General features: G+C 41.6%; 1 protein-coding gene across 8 annotated transcripts in view; it reads left to right on the top strand.

Annotated features, from left to right (window-relative positions):
- The window catches only part of NCALD (neurocalcin delta), a 429327-nt gene that overhangs the window by 124283 nt on the left and 285774 nt on the right, over positions 1-19270 (top strand). For all 8 annotated transcript variants that reach the window (XM_082434365.1, XM_082434361.1, XM_082434368.1 and 5 more), the window contains exon 2: positions 5043-5095. Coding sequence is in view for 2 of the 8 variants with exons in the window: in XM_082434362.1 (XP_082290488.1) it covers positions 5043-5095 (53 nt within the window). In the remaining 6 variants the exon portion in view is untranslated. The remainder of the gene's footprint in view (positions 1-5042; positions 5096-19270) is intronic.

Here is a 19270-nt window from a genome sequence, read left to right as displayed (position 1 = left end):
TCTGGTATGTTTAGATGGTGGGTTTTCAAGAACGGTTAAATATTACAACTAAGCTTGCTGCGTTTTGTTTTTTCCCATTCAGTTTCCCATTAAATATACAAGCATAACATCTGGCACTCTTCTTTTTAAGGACTCTAGAAAAAGAATAGCAAGGATTAGATTTAGCACTTGACAAATCATCCAGTTGTAATATTTTCGTCCAGAGTTGAGTTTGAAGCAACACTGTGTAATGTCACAGAGGAGCCACTTAGGAGAATTCCTAATATGGTCGGGGCATTCTTGAGATGCATGGAATAGCCCATTTGTGCGGTATCATCTGAGATGGGAATGCAGCCCTAACACATCAAGGCCAGAATGACAGAATCTGCAGAGTACTTCCTGTCTGTTATTTGTCAGGCTACAGCCCTGTTGGCTGATGATGGCAATTCTTCCTTCTTTGCTTCATTTTTCAATGGCAAATCCTTGGACCCTGAACTGGAATGTCCCTTTCCCAGTTTGAAAGTCAAATATTCTTAGAAATGGAAGGGACTTTGATAATTATCTTCATCCACACCCCTGGCATTTTTGCAGATGAGGAAAACGAGACACAGAGAGGTTAAGCGATTTGACCACAGCCATCCAGCTAATGACTGAACCCTCCGGCCCAGCTAGACGCCTCTTTCAGAATGGGCAGGATGGCAGCCTCCCGCTTCCTTTTAGTTTGTTATGTGCCAGAACTTAGAGTCTTCCTTCACTTTATAAAGCCTCTGGGAAATAATCTAACTCCGTTGAAAGAAGAAAAGACATGTTTACTCAGAAAACTTATTTTTGTTTTTTTCCAAATGGGTTTTTGTTCTGAGGCAGTGTGACTGCCCTCTCTTCTGAGAGAGCTTTCACCGCACAGCGTGACATCTCTCTAATGGCTGGTGCAGCCCAGTTGGACGTCTGTATAACAGTCACAGCAAAACCCCATGCATTTTGGAGCATGGCAGTGCCTCTAAGCTCAGGATGCTGGATGCTAGAATGCTAGAATCTGGTCAGCACCGTTGGCTGGGTCTTTAGGGCGAGTGATACCAGGAACTTCCTTAGAAGCAACTGTTTATCAAACTTTCAAAAGGATCATTGATTGTTAAAATTAAAAATCTCAGAGCTCTGTCGTAGGACTGAGCACCCGTGGGGCTTCGCTGCTGCTGCAGGGCAGGCAGGCAGAAAGGGGGGAGCAGCTAAGGGAGAGGGGGGAGATTCGAAGATGAGTTACGAGTGGGAAGAGGAGAAGAGCTCATACGGTGCTGACCGTCTACTGCCTCAGCATGGTGCGGAAAGGATTTGGGGGCCCTTTTCTCAGGACCCACGATGTCTGCTTGGTCCCAGCTTTCTCTCCATACTTTCTGGCCTGGGTGTGGGGTGGTGGGCCGGAGCAGGTGGTAAGCATTGCTCTGGCTCGTCGTGCTGTCTGGGCTCTGAGATTCCAAGTGCTTGGGTTTAGAAAGCCAAGAGACTTTATTTTGCTTCTCTTGGAACGTCTCTTCTGTGAGACAGTGGACACTGCAGGAGCCTCCTTCCGGAAAAAGGGAAGAATCTCAGAGGATAAGACAAGGAGGGAGAAACGTCAATTACTAGCTCAAAACAGAACCCCACATTTGTAAGAGCTCAGTTAAAGAAAAACGGGCTGTCGAGAGTAATCTTCTCAACCTGAGCTGTTTCCAAAAGCAGCAAGTGGGTGCTGCTATCTGAGCTAAGCACAGAATGATGAGAAAAATGCATCCTGGTGGATTTTCCTCAAATCTTTAGAGTAAACAGAATTTTTTTCTTGCTATATAGCAAACTTAATTCTGTACCAAAATGGTCACAGAATATTGCGGCTCTGTGGCAACTCAGACATGATCCTAGATGAACATTCTCTGTCCTTCCAGATCCCTTCTCCCCCCTTCTCCACGCTGTTCTGGGTCCTGGGAGGCTAGTGTCCATGGATCACATCAATCACTTATTTGGCCAATGGGAGGTCCCGCTTTACCATCCCTTGATGGTTTCTTTAATCCTGTCTACACTTTGTAAATAATCCCCTTCATAAAAGCTCCCATTTGAGTGTGTAATCTCTTTCATGCTGGGACCCTGAACTGATAAATCATCTAATCCTATATGACCATTTTACAGATGAGGAAACTGAGGCACAGAAAAGCCCACTGACTTTTCCAGTGGTGTCCCTTTCCTCCTCCTTTTCCCAGCCATGATTGAGTATTCACAAGCTGAGACCCTGAATGCTGGACTGAGGATGAGATAACCTCTGACACTAGAGTCTGCTCTGCTCTAATGTGATGACACATTTCTTAAAAACTTCCATTTATTTAAAAACTGTGTCCTTAAAAAGTGCTATTTTAAAAGACACAGACATAGAGAATGGACTTGAGGACATGGGGAGGGGGAAGGGTAAGCTGGGACGAAGTGAGAGAGTAGCATTGACATATATACACTATCGAATGTAAAATAGATAGCTAGTGGGAAGCAGCTGCATGGCACAGGGAGATCAGCTCGGTGATTTGTGACCACCTAGAGGGGTGGGATAGGGAGGGTGGGAGGGGATATGGGGATATACATATGCATATAACTGATTCACTTTGTTATACAGCAGAAACTAAGACAACACTGTAAAGCAGTTATACTCCAATAAAGATGTTTTTAAAAATGCTGTTTTATGTGGTATATACATACAATGGAATATTATTCAGCCTTAAAAAAGAAGGTAATCCTGTCATATGCAACAACATGGATGAACCTTGAGGATGTTATGTGAAGTGAAATCAGCCAGTACTGCATGATTTCACTTACATGAGGTATCAAAATAGTCGAACTCATAGAGGCAGAAAGCAGAGTGGTGGTTGCCAGGGGCTGGGGGAGAGGCGGAAAAGCAGAGTTGCTATTCAATGGGCATGAAGTTTCAGTTATGCAAGATGAATAAGTTCTAGAGATCTGTGGTATAACATTGTCCTGGTAATTAACAAGACTGTATTACACAGTTAAACATTTAAGAAGATAGCTCTCATGTTCTTTTTTTTTTTTTTTAACCACAAAAATGCAAAAAAAGTATCTTAATAGGTCAAAAAGTAGTTAGAAAAAGGAGTCCCTCTGGGAGGACACTGTCCATGTGGGCATGGCTGGGCCAGTGGAGAGGCAGGAAATGCCTTCTTCCTCCAGGGTGGAAGCACCTGCTGCAGGACTGCGCTGGAAGAGTATGGGCTGAACTTATCTCCACCCTCCTCTCAGCTCATGCCTCCTGCACCCATCTCCCAACATGTGAGGAGCCTCTGACCGTGAGTGAGTGATTAAGTGTGTGTGTGTGTGTGTGTGTGTGTGTGTGTGTGTATGTGTGAGAGAGAGAGACAGAGAGATGGGCAGGGAAGGAGAGGGAGAGAATGAATTTGCATTCTTCCTTTTATTAACTTTCCCAAGTTCTCTTGAAGAGTCTTTTTTGACCTCTCGTATTGCATTGATTCTAAGACATGTTTTATTTTTCTCACATTTTAATACTCTGATGCCAGGGCTTGTCATACACTCGAAAGCATCTTTCATTGCTGTTGGGCAGGCAGTGGTTCTGCTGTACCTGCATTGCCCATGTGTGTGTGAACTTGGTAGTTCTGGTTGCATGACAAGACGAGTGAAGCTGCTCATTGTTTCAGTCAGCAGTCCATTCCATGATCATCTGAGGAAGGAATGTGGTCCTAGGTGTTGACTGAACTGTTCTGCTGACACCTGTTAGCAAGATTTTCTTGCCAGCATCAACACTGTGGAAAGGCATCAGAAGCTTAGAAGAAAATCCCAAATGCAATACTTGAGCACTCCTTTAAGAAATGCTGCATCACTAAATCTCTTGGTGGTATAGAGGACAATATTGTGTGGAAAATCACAGTCATTGGACCCTGGGGCAAAAGTGATTCAGAAGAGTGGGTTTTGAATGTGATATCTAAATCAAATTAAATTGGAGCAACTAACTAATTTATTTCACTAATATTTTTACATTTTCCTTTTTATGAATATAATAAAACCCATGCCTAAGTAAATCTAATAGAGCTTTTTCAATAAGTACAAGATAAAAATTCTTAATCTTAGTATTGTATCACAGTTTAATTTGCAACCATTTTTTCTTCCCTATTATTATGTAAAATAGCATTGTCTCTTACAACCAGTGAATCTTAATCAATGAAGTATGGTAATGAAGTAGGAAGTCAATTAAATTATCAGTATGAATCAAAAGATGAGTTGGAAAGCTAAGACCTGAGGAATAAGTTTAGTAATTCTTTTGCTCAATAAATATTTATTAAGTGTCTACTGTGAGACCAGTGCTGGGATAGGCATGAGGATACAGCTGTGAACAAAGCAGGTATGATCCCTGGGCTCACAGGGAAGACAAGATATATTGAATAAGTAGTTGCATGTACGATATTACAGAAGAAGACTTGCAGGCTTATTTGAAGTGTAAACAGAGGAGCTTAACATGGTCAAGGGGAGCAGATGGCCTGAGTGAGGAAGTGACACTTAAGTGGAGAATGGAAGGACGAGTTAGCCAGGGGAAGAGGCGGGCGGTCCTGGCAGAGGGGGTGGTGTGTGTGAAAGCTGGGACGTGCCAAGGAGTGAGGGACTGAAGCAAGTCCAGTGTAATAGGAGCCCAGACAATGGTACGGGGATGAGAGACAAGGCTAGAGAAGTAGGTAGGCATCAGATGATGAAGGGCCTTATAAGTCATGCCAAGGAGCTTGGCCTTTATCCTGTGCATAAGAGGAGGTTGTGGAAGGGGTTTCAGGAGGGGTGTGGTGTGTCATGCTCAGATTTTAGAATTTCACTCTGGCTGCTGTGCAAAAATGGGGTGCTGTAGATCAAGGGCAGATGAAGGGAGCATGGTTGTAGTCACCTTCACTTGATTAGAGACATGGTAGCTGGGAGGGGTAGAAGGTATCAAATGATGCAAGGGAATCCTCCAGCAAGCAATAGCCCCCATCACTGACTGCCTTCCTCAGATATTACATCCTTAGTTCCTGATAACCTAAAGACTATAACTTTATTTTTGACAGAGTGACTTCTTCTGACTTGAGCCTGCGGTGTGCTTTGAGAGATCTTCCGCCAGGTAAGTGCAGAACAAATTTCCTCAGATTTATAAACCACGCTTTTCTCCCAAGACTTCCTAAGACTCAAATCCAACATCTTATTTAATCCTTACAACAGCCTTATAAGTTAGGTGTATTTTATTGAGACACAGAGAGGTTAGGCAACTTGATCAACATGCACAAAGACGTTCATCACAGCATAAATTATACTTGCCAAATAAAACAAAACAAGAGGAGAGAATCTAAGTATCCAACAGTAGGCAAATTGTGTTAAATCAGTTATGGTACATCATTTGATGGACGTACTTTAGTAATAGTCTATATCAGATTAAGAAGTTTCTTTTCTATTCCTAGTTTGCTAAAAGCAAGTTAGTTGTCCTGGGTGTTGAATTTTACTGAATGCTTTTCTAATCTACTGAGCTGATGAAATGATTTTTATTCTTCATCTAATCATGGTAATTTATATTAATTGATTTTCTAACATTAAATTACCTTGCATTTCTCAGACAAAATCAACTTGGTCATGATGCATTATTCTTTCTATATTTAGCTAAGATTTAGTTTTAGTCCTGAGATTGGATAAAATTTTTTTTTCTGGTGTTTTCCTTGCCAGGAATGGTTTTCAAAATATTGGAATTGCTTGCTACTTGAATGGATGGGGGAATATGAGAGTAAAACAATTGAGACCTGTTGTTTTCTTTGAGGGAAGAATTTTTACCTGCTGATTTAATTTCTGATTTATTTAGGTTTTCTGATTTCTTCCTGAGTCAGTTTTGGCAAATTTTGTTTTTGGTTATATGTACACGTTTCTGTTGGATATGTATGCAGCAAGGGAATTTCTGGATCATGGGGTAGGTGTATGTTCAGCTTTAGCAGATACTATCAGTTTTTCAGAATGGTTCTATTAATTTAAAAATTTACATGCTAACCAGGAGTGTATGAGAGTTCTGATTTCTCTGTATCCTTTCCAGTACAAGGTATTTTCTGTTTTGTTGTTTGATTTTTCATTTAGTCTCTACTGCTAAGTGTGAAGTAGTATCATAGTGTAGTTTTGATTTGTATTTCCCTGTAGACTAATGAAGTTGGATACTTTTTCATATGTTGATTGACCATTTGAATATCTTGTTTTGTGAAAAGCCCTTTCAAGTCTTAAAAAAAAAAGTGAAGTGCTTATTCAGGTCTTCTGAAAAAAAATTCTGTTGCCTTATTGAATTGTAGACATTTTAATAATATGTATTCTGGATTTGAGGCCTTGGTAGGATATATATGTTGTAAATATCTACTTTTTTTCCTGTGGTTTACCTTTTTACTCTTTTTATGATCAGAAATTTCTTTAAAATAGTGTAAATTATCCATTTTTTTTCTTTGTGGTTGGTACTATTGTACCTATTTAAGAAATCTTGGCCTTATTCTAAGATCACAAAGAACTTTTGTGTTTTCTTCTGAAAGCTATATTATTTTTCTTTTACATTTTGAGCCACGATCCATCTGGAATTGGTTTTATTGTATATGATGTGAGGTAGAGGGTCAAGATTAATTTTTTCCATGTGGATATGCACTTGACCAGAAGCCATCCTTTTGTCATAGCACTATTTACCTATTTATTTATTTTGGTCAGGCTTACTGAGGTATAATGAACACACAGTAAAATTCATGCTCTTGAAATTTATGGGTTGATAAGCTTCACCAAAGTGTACCATCCTGAAACCACCACCACAATCAGGATGCAGAATGTACCGAACACCTGAAAGAATGCTCCTTTGTAGTAACAATCACTGATCTGATTGCTGTCCCTAGATATTTTTCTTTTTTCAGAATATATAAATGGGGTCATACAGTATGTAGCCTTTTGTTTCAGATTTCTTTTAAAAAAATCTCAAAGACTCTCAAAAATTCATCCATGTCATTGCTAGTACCAGTCATTTGTTCTTTTTTATTGCTGAGTAGAATTCCATTGTGTGGATGTACCACAGTTTGTTTATCCATTAACCAACTGATGAACATTTGGGTTATTTACAGTTTTTGGCTCTTATGAATAAAGCTATTGTAATTGCTCATTAATAGGTCTTTGTATGGATGTATGTTTTCATTTCTCTTGGGTAAATTACTAGGAGTAGGTTTATTGGGTCATATACTATATAGTATACTGGATTGTATATGTTTAACATTATACAAAAAAAATCCCTCCAGCTGTTCCCAAAGTGACTGCGCCATTTTGCATTCCATTCGGCAATACATGAAATTTTAGTTGCCCCACAGTCTCTCCACCACTTGGTATAATCAGTCTCCATAATTTTAGCAGTTTTGAGTTGGTTTGTAGTATTATCTCGTTGTAACTGTAATTCTCATTTCCCTAATGATTAATGATGATGATGTTGAACATATTTTTATGTGCTTCTTTGCCATCTGCATATCTTCTTTAGTGGAGTGTCTGTTGAAATCAGTCACCCATTTTAAGAATTAAGTTATCTATCTTTATATTATTGAGCTGTAATAGAATATATTCTGGATACAAACCCTTTATCAAATGTGTGCTTTGCAAATACCTTTTCCCAGGCTGTGGCTTGTTTTTCATACTCTTAAAAGCATCATTCAAAGAGCAGAAATTTTTAATTTTCATGAAGTTCAATTTATCAATTTTTTCTTTGATGGATAGCAGTTTTGTGTCCTAAGGAATCCTTGCTAAAACCAAAAATACAAAGATGTTCTTAATTTTTTTCTAGAAATTTTATAGTTAAAACTATAGTTAAACTATAGTTAAACTATAGTTTAATATAGTTAAAACGTAAAAGTTTTGCATTTAGTTATATGACACATTTCGAGGTAATTTTTGTATCTGGTGTGAGATAAGGGTCATGGTTCAATTTTTTACATGAGTCTCCACATTTTCCAGCACCATATGTTGAAAAATCTATCCTTTCCCCCTTTTAAATACCTGGGCACCTTTCTTTCTCCTCCTCCTCCTGGTACTCTAGTTACATGCATGTTAGACTGTTTAATATTGTTCTACAACTCTTGGACACTTTTTTTTTCTTTTTCTTTCTTTCTTTTTTTTTTTTTTGTGGCTGCGCTGAGTCTTCATTGCTGTGCACGGGCTTTCTCTAGTTGCAGCGAGCGGGGGCTAGTCTTTGTTGTGGTGCATGGGCTTCTCGTTGCAGTGGCTTTTTTTGTTGCAGAGCACGGGCTCTAGGCATGCGGGCTTCTCATTGTGGTGGCTTCTCTTGTTGTGGAGCATGGGCTCTAGGCATGTGAGCTTCAGTAGTTGCAGCACATGGGCCCTAGAGTGCGCGGGCTTCAGTAGTTGCAGCGGGTGGGCTCAGTGGTTGCGGCTCACGGGCTCTAAAGCATGGGCTCAGAAGTTGTGGCGCATGTTGCCCAGTGGCATGTGGGATCTTCCCAGACCAGGGATAGAACCCATGTTCCCTGCATTGGCAGGCAGATTCTTAACCACTGTATCACCAGAGAAGTCCACTTGGACACCTTTTAAAATTACCATTTCTCTTTGGGTAATTTCTATTGAAATGCTAAGTTTGTTGCTTCTTTTCTTTCCCTGTGTCCTGTCTCATCAGCCAATCAAAGAATTCTTCACGTCTGATATTGCATTTTTATTTCTAGAATTTTTGTTTCTTTCCTGTAGTTTCCATGTCTCTGCTGAAATTCTCCATCTTTTCCTGGATTGTATCCTTCCTTTCCATGTGAGCCTTTTACATATTAATCATAGCCATTTTAAAGTCTGTCTGATCGTTCCAATATCTGGGTCATCTCTCTGTCTAGTTCTGTTGGTGGCCTTATCTTGACAACAGGTGGTTTTTCCTTGGTTTTTTGAATGTCTCATAATTTTAATTGGATGTTGGCTGTTGTTGGTAGAAGAGCAGTAGGTAATAAAGTTGATAATATTGCCACCCAGAAATGGGCACACTTCTTTGGCAAGGCTGTTAATGTTAGAGTGGTTTGGTCTCTTGTTAGCAGTTAATAAGATTAGCAGTTAGTAGGGACTTTGGGTGGGGTTGGGCTCCTGGTTGCTGTAGTTCTCTTCAGCAGACCAGACTGCAAAGTCTTCCAGTGGTGGACTGAAGTTACCTCATGCTTAGTGTGTGGCCTGGTGTGCCAGAGGGTTTTTCTCACCGTCCAGACTCCATCCTCAGCTTTCCACTGAGGGGATCGCTCTCCAGGTTGATGCTCTTCTCCTAGCTGTGGGCTGCTCTTGCGCATTGCTAGTGAAAAACTGTGGCCATGTTAGGGGGTTCCCAGTTCTTCTGGTCCAGCTCCAATCTTGGGCAGGCCTTGGGACCGCAGCTTTGTCCATGTTCCTGTTCCTCTTCATGGCGTTCCATTTCTGCCTTGTATCTGTAGGTGGCTTGGGTGGGAGAGAGCTCCCTGCCCCTCCCTCAGTGGTAGCAGACCTCTTCTTTGTGTCAGGGCAGGATTCTGGGCCTGAGAGTCCCTTGTTCTTCCATCAAGGCAGGACCAGCAGCATCAGTATCACCTGAGAGCTTGTTAGAAGTGCAGAATCGCAGGTCCCATGCTCAGACCTGATGAAGCAGAATCTGCATTTTGACAAGATCCCTGAGGGATTCTTGTGCACTTTGAGAAGTAGTGTTTTACTGCAGTGGTCCCCAACATTTTTGGCACCAGGGACCGGTTTCGAGGAAGATGATTTTTCCACGGATGGGGGTGGGGTGGGGCGGGGGGGAGGTTCAGGCGGTAATGCGAGCAGTGGGGAGTGATGGGGAGCGGCAGGTGAAGCTTTGCCCGCTGGCCGCCACTCACCTTCTGCTGGGCGGCCTGGTTCCTAACAGGCCACGGACTGGTACCGGTCTGCGGCCCGGGGGTGGGGGACCCCTATTTTACCCAATCACTGTTTTCTTTTCTTTCTTTCTTTCTTTCTTTTTTTTTTTTTTTTGCTAACTGTGCTTTTAATAATGAGATTAAAATCCTTCAAAGTCAAAATATTGTGAAGGTAACCCTACTTTAAGAATGAACTGGGTTGTAGTGCACACATATTTAAATTAAGGCATTTAAATGTTTTTTTCTAGTTAAATTATTGAATTTAATTGAACAATTATCATTGATATGCATAGTTAAAGCTTCTTAGTTTCAAATTCTTCTTTGAGCTTTGTGTTCCTAGCACTCAAAAATCTTGACTCTTTCTTGTAGCAGGGATTTTTCTGTTGCTTCCTCTTATAAAGGGATTTCTTAGACCTTTGAAGCTTGCCTCCTAGGGGCAGTTCTTTCTTCCTCTCCACCTTGGGTTCAGCTCAAGCAACAGGTTCCTACATGAGGTTTCTATTGATGCTTCAAAGCCTGGCCTAAAGGGTTCTAGCAAGGACCCATCTCTCTGACAAGGTTCTTGCTGAGAGACCCTCAGCTTTTGAATCTTCCCAACTTTGAGTATCTTGTGATGCAATGATGCGACTGTGCTGCCAGAATTCTAGTTTTCTCTATTTTTTCTCAACTTTCAGTAAAGGTTAATTTTACATTTATCCCAGTTCTTAAGTTGTCCTCTTTCCTTGGATTTCATAAAAAAATGCTGGCCATGATTGCTGGATTATAGCATCTGCTTTCCTTTTGTCTTTACCTTTGCTTTTGTATCCAGGTATTTTGAAGCCTCCCCCAACCCCCCACCCCCACGTCTCAGTGAGAGACATCAAGTCAGAGAGTTCCGGCAATATCATTAAATTGTTTTAACATAGCTTGTTCAACTTGGGACCATCATGGAAGTATTCCAAGCAGGTGGACACAGAGGGGCACAAGGTCACGCCTCTTAGCTGAGTCAGCCCAGGTTAAGAGCTGTCCTGGTTTCCTGGGACCAGTGAATTATGCTTTAATCTTAGTGGTCACCCTTAGCTGCAAGGGAGGCTGGGAAATGTATCTTTGAGTTGGGAGTATTGTTGGTGCAAAAGAAATCAGGGCTGCGTTTGCTATGGATGGAGAACTAAATGCAGATATCAGACAGACAGGGAGCTTTATTAAATATCAGCTTTATTCCCAGAGATCCTGGATTGGAGAATGAGTTTAAATTATGGACAGGATCAGCTAGAATCAGGCATCCTATTACGTTTATTGCTGAAGTCTTCTTTCATGGAAAAGAAAAATACATGCTGCTGAGGCCAGAAATAGAAAGGAGGGTGCCCAGACCTCCATGAACTTGCCCTCACTCAGTCTGAGCAATTTAAGAAGTCACTCCCTTGAGGAGGAGTGAAGGGATGTAGTGAAGGGTAGAAGTCACCTTCCAATAGTCACCTTCTTTTAAGAAGACAAACAGTTTTATTTTATGTGCCCAGGCAGGGATGCTGGGAAGGAGAGAATAATGCTCCTCCTAATAATTGTTACATACATGTGTGTGTCACACACACACACACAATGTCTTATTATATATTTTGACATATTGTGACAGTTGTGTTATATTTTTCCCAACTCCTACAGTTAATGACCTTGTAATATAGATGGTAACCTCTTATGAGAGTTGAGCAAAGGGAGAATTCACATGTGTTGAAGTTGTGAAACCCTCATAAAGGAGATGGAGATGAACTGCTTATAGATTTTAAAGATTCGTAGAATTGTTTCAGGTTGAGAAGAAGAATGATTCAGGGCAAATAAATAGCATGGGCTGCAGCCAGTAGACTTCCAGCTGCTTTGGAAGCTTGCTGCAGGATTCTTTATAACATCCCCCCCCCCCCCCCCCGCTTCATTGCTGCACAGAAACCAACCAACAAGCTGCTGCCTCCGCCCCGCCCCTGCCCCGTCCCCCAACCCGAGGGTTTTGCTGCAGACTTCCTCGGTGTGCAGCAGGCTCCAGCCCCTCTTCTCGCCTGGCCACCCTTGACTCCTGCGGTCACGCTGATTGGAAACCCATAACAACCGCCCCCCCCCCCCCGCCCCCGCTCACTACACAAGGCTCAGCTCGGACCGAGTTGACAGCTAATTGTTGCTGCTGATTGCTTTGCTGACAGTGCTTCGTGGCTATTTTGGTTTTTCTCAAGAGTTCCTTAATTAGAGGAAATGACATTGTGTGCTGTCCAATAGCCTCTTATCAGACATTATTCCATTTGTAGGATAATCAGGTGACATTTGGGTTTGTTCCTGTCAAGCCGGTATGAGGATTGTGGCCTGTGGTGCAGTTGGCTTGGCAGAGCAGAAGTCCCTACCCAGCTCTGAGACAGCGTTGCCCCTGGTATGAGGGAGGAGCATTCTGCATCCCCAGTGTGGTCTCAGAGACCCAGGAGTCCACTGGGGCCCCTGTTCAGGCAGCAGTGTCCCACTGAAATCTTACACCTCACAGCAGCCATTGCCCTCATAGGATGCTGACTTTCTTCTCTTTGAAACGTGATGTTTGAGGATTCCTTTGATATTTGCCTTTCTGGCCAACATGGAGAGACCCTTTCTTTTTTCCCTGGGAGAAACACAGATATGACCTGAGGACGGCTTCTATTTGGTGAAGTTTAGAGGTGGTTTGCCATGCAGTGTAGTGAGATCTCACTACATTGCTTTAATTGCCAGGAAGAACCATCTTAAGTTATAAAAATGCTGAATTATAAAAGAAGTTTGAAGAGATTTACAACTCTGAAATCCACAGAATAACTTTTACCAGCTGTTTTTTAAGGCTCTTTTATTGAATGCTTTATTTTAAAGCATTAATAAAGCATTAAATAAATAACTGTTTATTTGCATATAAACCATGTGTGAAAGTTTAAAAAATCTATCTGTCCAAGTATGAGTACGGACCCTTCTTTTCTAATTTTTTGTTTTTGGTATTAACTTATTGCAACAAGGATTTATTGAGCCTGCTGATGTGCCCTTGGGCTTAACAAAGCAGCGTGAGACATAGTCCCCCCTGCAAGGAACTTACATTCTAATTAGGGAATCAACATTCTCCAGTGGTCCTTTCTTCATGGTTTCATTGAGGGCATCTTCATGGTTACATGGTTTTTCTCCAAGAATGTTCAGTGTTAGAGCGGAGAACATAGAATACAAGATTATCCAGGGTTGGGAAGAGAAGAGAACAGAGATATTGAGGGGTCTGTAGAGAGACTGTAATCATCTCATATTGGGCACAGAGGAAGGGAGGCCAAGATGTGTGTGTGGGGTCAGATGGGGGTATCATGAAGATGGAGAAAATGGTTAATGGACATGGTGGGTGGAGGCCAAGGCCAGGAGAACTCCATTAGGTCAATAAGGAAATGGAGAGTGGCTAAGAGACAAGAGAAAGAGAACAAACTGCTACCTGACTGTTTCCTCTGGGTCTATCTTCCTCCTCCACCAAAGGGTAAAAAAGGGCCAGGTATGATGTTTCTTTTGTTTCTCCTTCAGCTCCTGGTTCAGCATGTTGCTTATAGCATGTGCTTCCTAAATATTTCCTGAAGAAATTCAGCTCACTCGTGGGCTTTCTTTGGAGTCATAGATCAAATTTCTTTCACATATATAGAAATGATTGAGGTGGTCATTGGTTCATGTAAATGGTGAGCTCCAAAGTGACTGCTGATATAATCCGACAGTGGTATAAACACGCACATGTATACTAACCACAGTGAAGAGGAAGTCTCCATCATCTGACACTTGTTCAGTACTTCCAGGTGAAGGGAAAGTATCATCTTTAGGGAGACCGTCTGAGGAGACTTCAGAGAGTCCCGCATGCTGGATGTGATGTTGCCTTACCCAGAAAGCCAAAAATGCTGTTCCTTTCCATAGGCCAATAGTTCTCCTTTGTCCCTTCATGATTTTGCAGGCTAAGTGCATTTGAAGACCCAAATGAACAACTTAAACTTCTTTCTGATCCCGTTGCTGTTCCCATGCTCAACAGTCAACTTTTTCTCATGTCTGTATTTAGCTGAAGTAATCTTCATGAAAGTCTTCCACACTTGAAGTCACAGCAAAAGCTAGAGAATAAAATTTACATTTTGGAATAAAAGCTAAAACTTGACGATATCATTCCTATATATTCTTGTGGCTCCCTGGGGACCGCACCCACTGCGAGTTCTTTGCGAGTGTCTTCCATTCACTTAGTTACCCTAGTGCTGGCCCGGTGCTGGGACACCGTTGAGGCTTACAAGTGTGTGTGCCCCTGAAGAGAATGGGTCGTGCGTGCAGTTCAAGCATGCCAGCAGGGCTGTCATGCATATTTTCTTAGGTAGCATTTTAAAGTTTCTTAAGCTGTACGCCAGACATAACAGTCTTGACCAGAATCATGCTGTTACCATGGCATCCAAAGAGAGCCCTTAGAAGCTCATCAACTTTTCCAGACAGAGAGGAAGATGGTAAACTGCTCTGATAGAACATTTTCTACCTTAGAAGCTGAGAATAGAAACTGTATTTATCCGAAATAGGAAATCTGATTTTCAAAATTTCTCTCCAAGCATCATCTTTTATAAGACATTCTCTGAAGACTGCTCACAGGTTTACATGCTCTGGCACTGACTTGGAGACGCTTTTCTTTCATCTCTGATCTGGAAGCTTCTCTTTGAATAAAATAGAAATGTTGAATGGCTCTGGCTAAGAAATCCCTTTCAATTTCAGACAAGAGTTGCAGTAACTGAGCCCTGTTTATTCAAGGAGAGTGAAGCCAGAGTGGGTCTGCTGTGAATAAAATGACAGGCCTGCTTTCTTCACAGGTGACTTCTCTCCTCTGGCCCAGTTCTTTGGTGTTAATCTAATTCTCATTAATTGCTAACTCCAAAGCAACAGAGCTTCGATCTTTGAAAGGATTGCCTTTTGTAAATGCTTACTGTCTGAAATTTCTGCTTAATGGGAAGACCACTGAACCACTAGTTTTTTGGTTTAGAGTTAGTGGGCAGGGACAGTTTAAGTCATTACCTTCTATTGCTTGACATTTGTATAACACTTTGCAGTGTTCAAAGCACTTTCACATCCATTGTTATTTGAGATTTTTAACAACCCCTGGAAGACAGAAAGACAGATTTTTTTTTTTTTAATTCCCATTCTTTTGAATGAGCGCGTTGAGGGTCAGAAAGATTTATGCCTCCCTTAAAATCATTCTTACCAGAGGTAGACCAGGAACTAGAACCTACCTGTCCTATTCCTAATTCCTCTTCAGGTTGCCCTGTCATAATGAGCTAAGTGTGAGGATGGTAAGGGAGAACCTATAACTTGTTTGGCAGTTATCTGCTTAATCGTCTGTCTCCCTGGTCTGACGTTAAGCTCCCTGAAGTGGAGATTATTTTATTCACTGTTAGATCCCCAGTGCCTAGAACAGTGCCTGGCACATAGTAGATTCTCAGTTAACATTTTCGTTGGTGAACGAGCAATAATAATGCCAACATTTTCACCTCTACCCAGCCCCTTCTTATACGTTCCAATGGCATAATAAGAATTATATCTAAAATAAGTAGTCAAAGATATGAGCGTAGTGGGGAAGTGCAGGTTGTCAATCCATCAAAGTAGATGAAGAACATTCAACTGAGCTGTAGAAAAACACAGAAGAAACTGAAAATAGAGCTCCTGACTTTGGGGAGCTTAAAGCTTAGGGAAACAGGATAACCCACGATGGAAAAGATGAGTAAAATCACTATCCAGCAGTCTGTTTGGTTGGCCCTGCTCTTTTGGAAACTCAAAGTTGGGGGAAATAAAAAGGACGCGTACTGCAAAAAAAAAACCTTGATTTCAGAGGGAGGAGGATGTGGAAGGGCTTTACTGTCACTTTCTTTTTTTGGTTCTATAATTACCTGTACCTTTTCAAGTGTTTTTATGCAGGAAACTAAATACGGAGACTGGTCGAGGGATGAATCATTCTAATTAACTGGAATAGAAGGTGAACTTTGACAAAGCTTTGATTAGTTCTTTTCCTTAAATAGTCAAGTAATTATGCTGCAATTTGTCATTTGTAAACAGTTGTTTCCATCCTTATCTCAACCTGAGATAATAGTTTCCAAGTCCTTTAGGGACAGTGATTTTCAAAGTTTAGTTCTCAAGCCACCTGCTTAAATATCTACTCCTGAAATTCTGATTCAAGAGGTCTGGAGCATGGTCTGGGAGTCTGCTTTTTTAAAAAATAAACACTTTATTTTGGAATATATTTTTAGAAAAGTTGCAAAATGGTACAGAAAGGTTCCTATATTTCCTTCACCTGGCTTCCCCTAATGTTAACGCCTTATTACATAAGCAGAATATATTTGTCAAAATTAACCAACTAATATCAATGCGATAACACTAATTAAGCTACAGACTTTTTGCAAATTTCACCAGTTTTTGCGCTAATGTCCTTTTTTCTGTTCAATGCAGGACATCACATTGCATGTAGTCATCATGTCTCCTTAGTCTCTTCCAATCTGTGATAGTTTCTTAGTCCTTCCTCGAATCTGCATTTTTAATTAGCTCCCAGGTGGTTCTCAGACACTAGAACTCAATCGCCATTGCTCTTCCAAAGCCAGGGACAGACCCTGGGCACACCTGACAAGTGCTCAGAAACCAGTGCCTGGGAGACCTCCCCTTGCCTGAGGGGTACCTTGTGCTTTGCATCCCAAGTCCTGCTTCTGTCAGTCAGGGACAGAGCCGAAAGCACACTCTGGAAGAGCCTGGAGAGAATTTAGCAAAAGTGCTGTTTACGGAGATGTAGGCAGGGTGAGAGAAACAAATAAAGGATATTAAGGCAACCAGGAGCTTTCAGCAGTGAAAAGCTTTCCCCTCTTTGGGACCGGCCACCAGGTGCAGCAGTAGTCAGGGATGTGTAGTTGGAGAACCAGCCACTGCCAGAACCTAAGACTCCAGTGTTCAGAGGACATGGGTCTTTGTGCTCCTGTGGGTGCCCCGCATTGGCGACACTTAACAAGAAGCCAGAGGGCAGGGAATGGACAATACAGTTGCTGGGCACAGAGGAAGAAGAGAGGGTGGAGAATGGATCTGGAGAATGCATTGAGAGAGGGGTTGAGGTGAGAATAACCAGCCCTGTGTTAAAGTAAAATGCAGGAGAGATAGTCTGATTAGTTAATTGTGCCTGGGTTAAAACATGTGCTATGCTTATTAATTCATAGCTACAATGTTAGGAGGGACCTGTAGCTTAATAAAAAAAAAAGAGGATCCAACGAAAACATTACATTTAGACTCGAAAACTGTACAATTGATCAACTTGTTGCAAATTCAGCAACATTCTTTTGGTGGGTTAATGATAGTAAAAGAGTTGTAGCCTCCAGCTAAATAAATAAATACCTAGACTGAAGAAAAAGAACTGCTGTCTGAGATATAGTTTTAGAATTGATAACGGATTTTAAGAGTGTCATATACCACCTTCTACAATTTGGATAAAACAGTTCTTTTATTTATTTTTTCCCTATTTTGTTACTTGATTCTAGTTTTTGAAAGGCAGTATCATCACCCATTCTGCAGTATAGTGCATTAAATTCTGGGCACCAAAGAAGAAGACTCAGAAAATGTTCCTTTTCTTTTTGTAGTTGCAAAAGGATAAGAATGGGAAAAAAGCTCATCTGTCCTAAGCATCCATGGGACTTATGGAGAATCACTAGTCTTTAGAATTAGGCTCTCCTGGGGTTTATGCAGTGGAGGCTTTTTTGATGGTGGGAGTGAGTGGGTGAGATTTTTTTTCCCCTTCATTTCAAAAAAAGAAGTTAGCAAGGAGGAATATTAGCTATATTTTGCTGTTTTTGACTTTAAGTGTGACATTAAATACATCAAGTTTGCCAAAACAGGTTGGTGGAGGTTTGTTTTGCTCATGCATGTTTTTTTCATAGGTACTGGTCTTCTTTTTGTGTTTGCTCACCGTCTTCAGTGAGGAAACAAGCACTGCTGTATTTATTTTGCAAAGTGGTTGCATTGGGATCTTGGCAGGAAACAGAATTTACTTCGGAGGGTTTGAATGAAGAGAGTTTAATGAAGGAAGGGACTATTGCAAACCCGTGGGCAGGGTTATGAGAACAAACAAGGGGTGGTCTAGCCCCCAGGAGCTAGCAGCAGCGGGAAGCCGTTGCTATCCCCAGGCCAAAGAGACAAGAGGGACAAATAGTGGAGTCCAGGGAGGGTTGTAACCGTGGCGGAAGGGCCACTCGACAGGAGCCGCAGCGGTGAAGGGCCATAACTGTGGTCAGACACTGAGGTGAAACAGGGAGAGTAGGGAAACAAAACCCCATTGCTCTCCTCCCAGCCCTCCCGTCTTTGTCTGGTTCCCCCATTAGTCAAACCCAACAGGAAGCCACCAGTATAGGGGACACGGGGGCAGGAGAGGCGGAGTAGGGTTGTGGGTGTCGTAGCAGGGATGGGGAAGAGCGAGCAAAATGGTTTATTGCTATTTGAGCCCCTGAAATGATTACTCGTGACATTACGTTTAGAGGAAATTCAAAGTAGGTGCAGTCAATGAATGAGCAAATCTGTTTTCTATAGAGCCAGTTTTATTGTTTTAAAAACTTGCTACTCCCTTAGCCTGTTCTGAAGTTTTTTAGTGCACAGACCCTGATTTCTCCAGTTTCCTCGGCCTCACTGTGTGGTGAGAAAGGTATTGCCTTTAACATGATGCGAAGCCTGAATTTGACCTCCAGGGGCCCTGAGGGAGGAGGGGGACTGGCATAGCTTGCATTGTTGGTTGCCCCAACTGGCATTTTCAGAGTTAAAAATGGCCATCGCAACGTGTGTGCTCTTCTTGTCCTAATGAGTTGTTTCTGTTGGAGCTAAATGTAATTACTAAATAATCATTTCCAGTTGTTCATTGATTTTTTGGTGCATGATTATTTAAAGAAAACAGACCCAGATGACCGAGAGGTAGAGAGGCCTGCTTCTGGGAAAGCATTCACTCTAGCCCAGTACCTTCAGTTGCAGATTATTTGAAAATGAAAGCAAAGCAACAAAACCATCTTAAATGCTTCTGACAACTTTAACAAAACCTGGCCCCAGGATCATTTAAGAACTTCTGCTGCGAGTCTCAGAGAAATAGAGCTGAAAATAGATTGGTTGCAGCAATTTCAGCAAAGGGATCCGAAAATGTTTTCTTCAGCTGCGGGTTTTTAGTGAGTGATGAATAGGCAGTGCCCAGAAGATTGCATTCTTGGGAAAAGAAATTCATATTTGATCTTCCTTTTCCTGGTGGACTGTCTCTCTGAAATACTTTATATCGAATCTTAAATATGATGCAGTGGAGGCTGTCAGTCTCCTATTTGCTGTGATGTTTTCTTGCTATTTAATTAACCCCATTTTGCCTTTCCATATTTGTGATGGATTCTTGGGCAAAGCTACCTTCA

Source organism: Balaenoptera physalus (assembly GCF_965194825.1).
Source record: "Balaenoptera physalus genome assembly, chromosome: 17".
NCBI lineage: Eukaryota > Metazoa > Chordata > Mammalia > Artiodactyla > Balaenopteridae > Balaenoptera > Balaenoptera physalus.
This window is presented reverse-complemented; position numbering and strand designations above follow the sequence as displayed.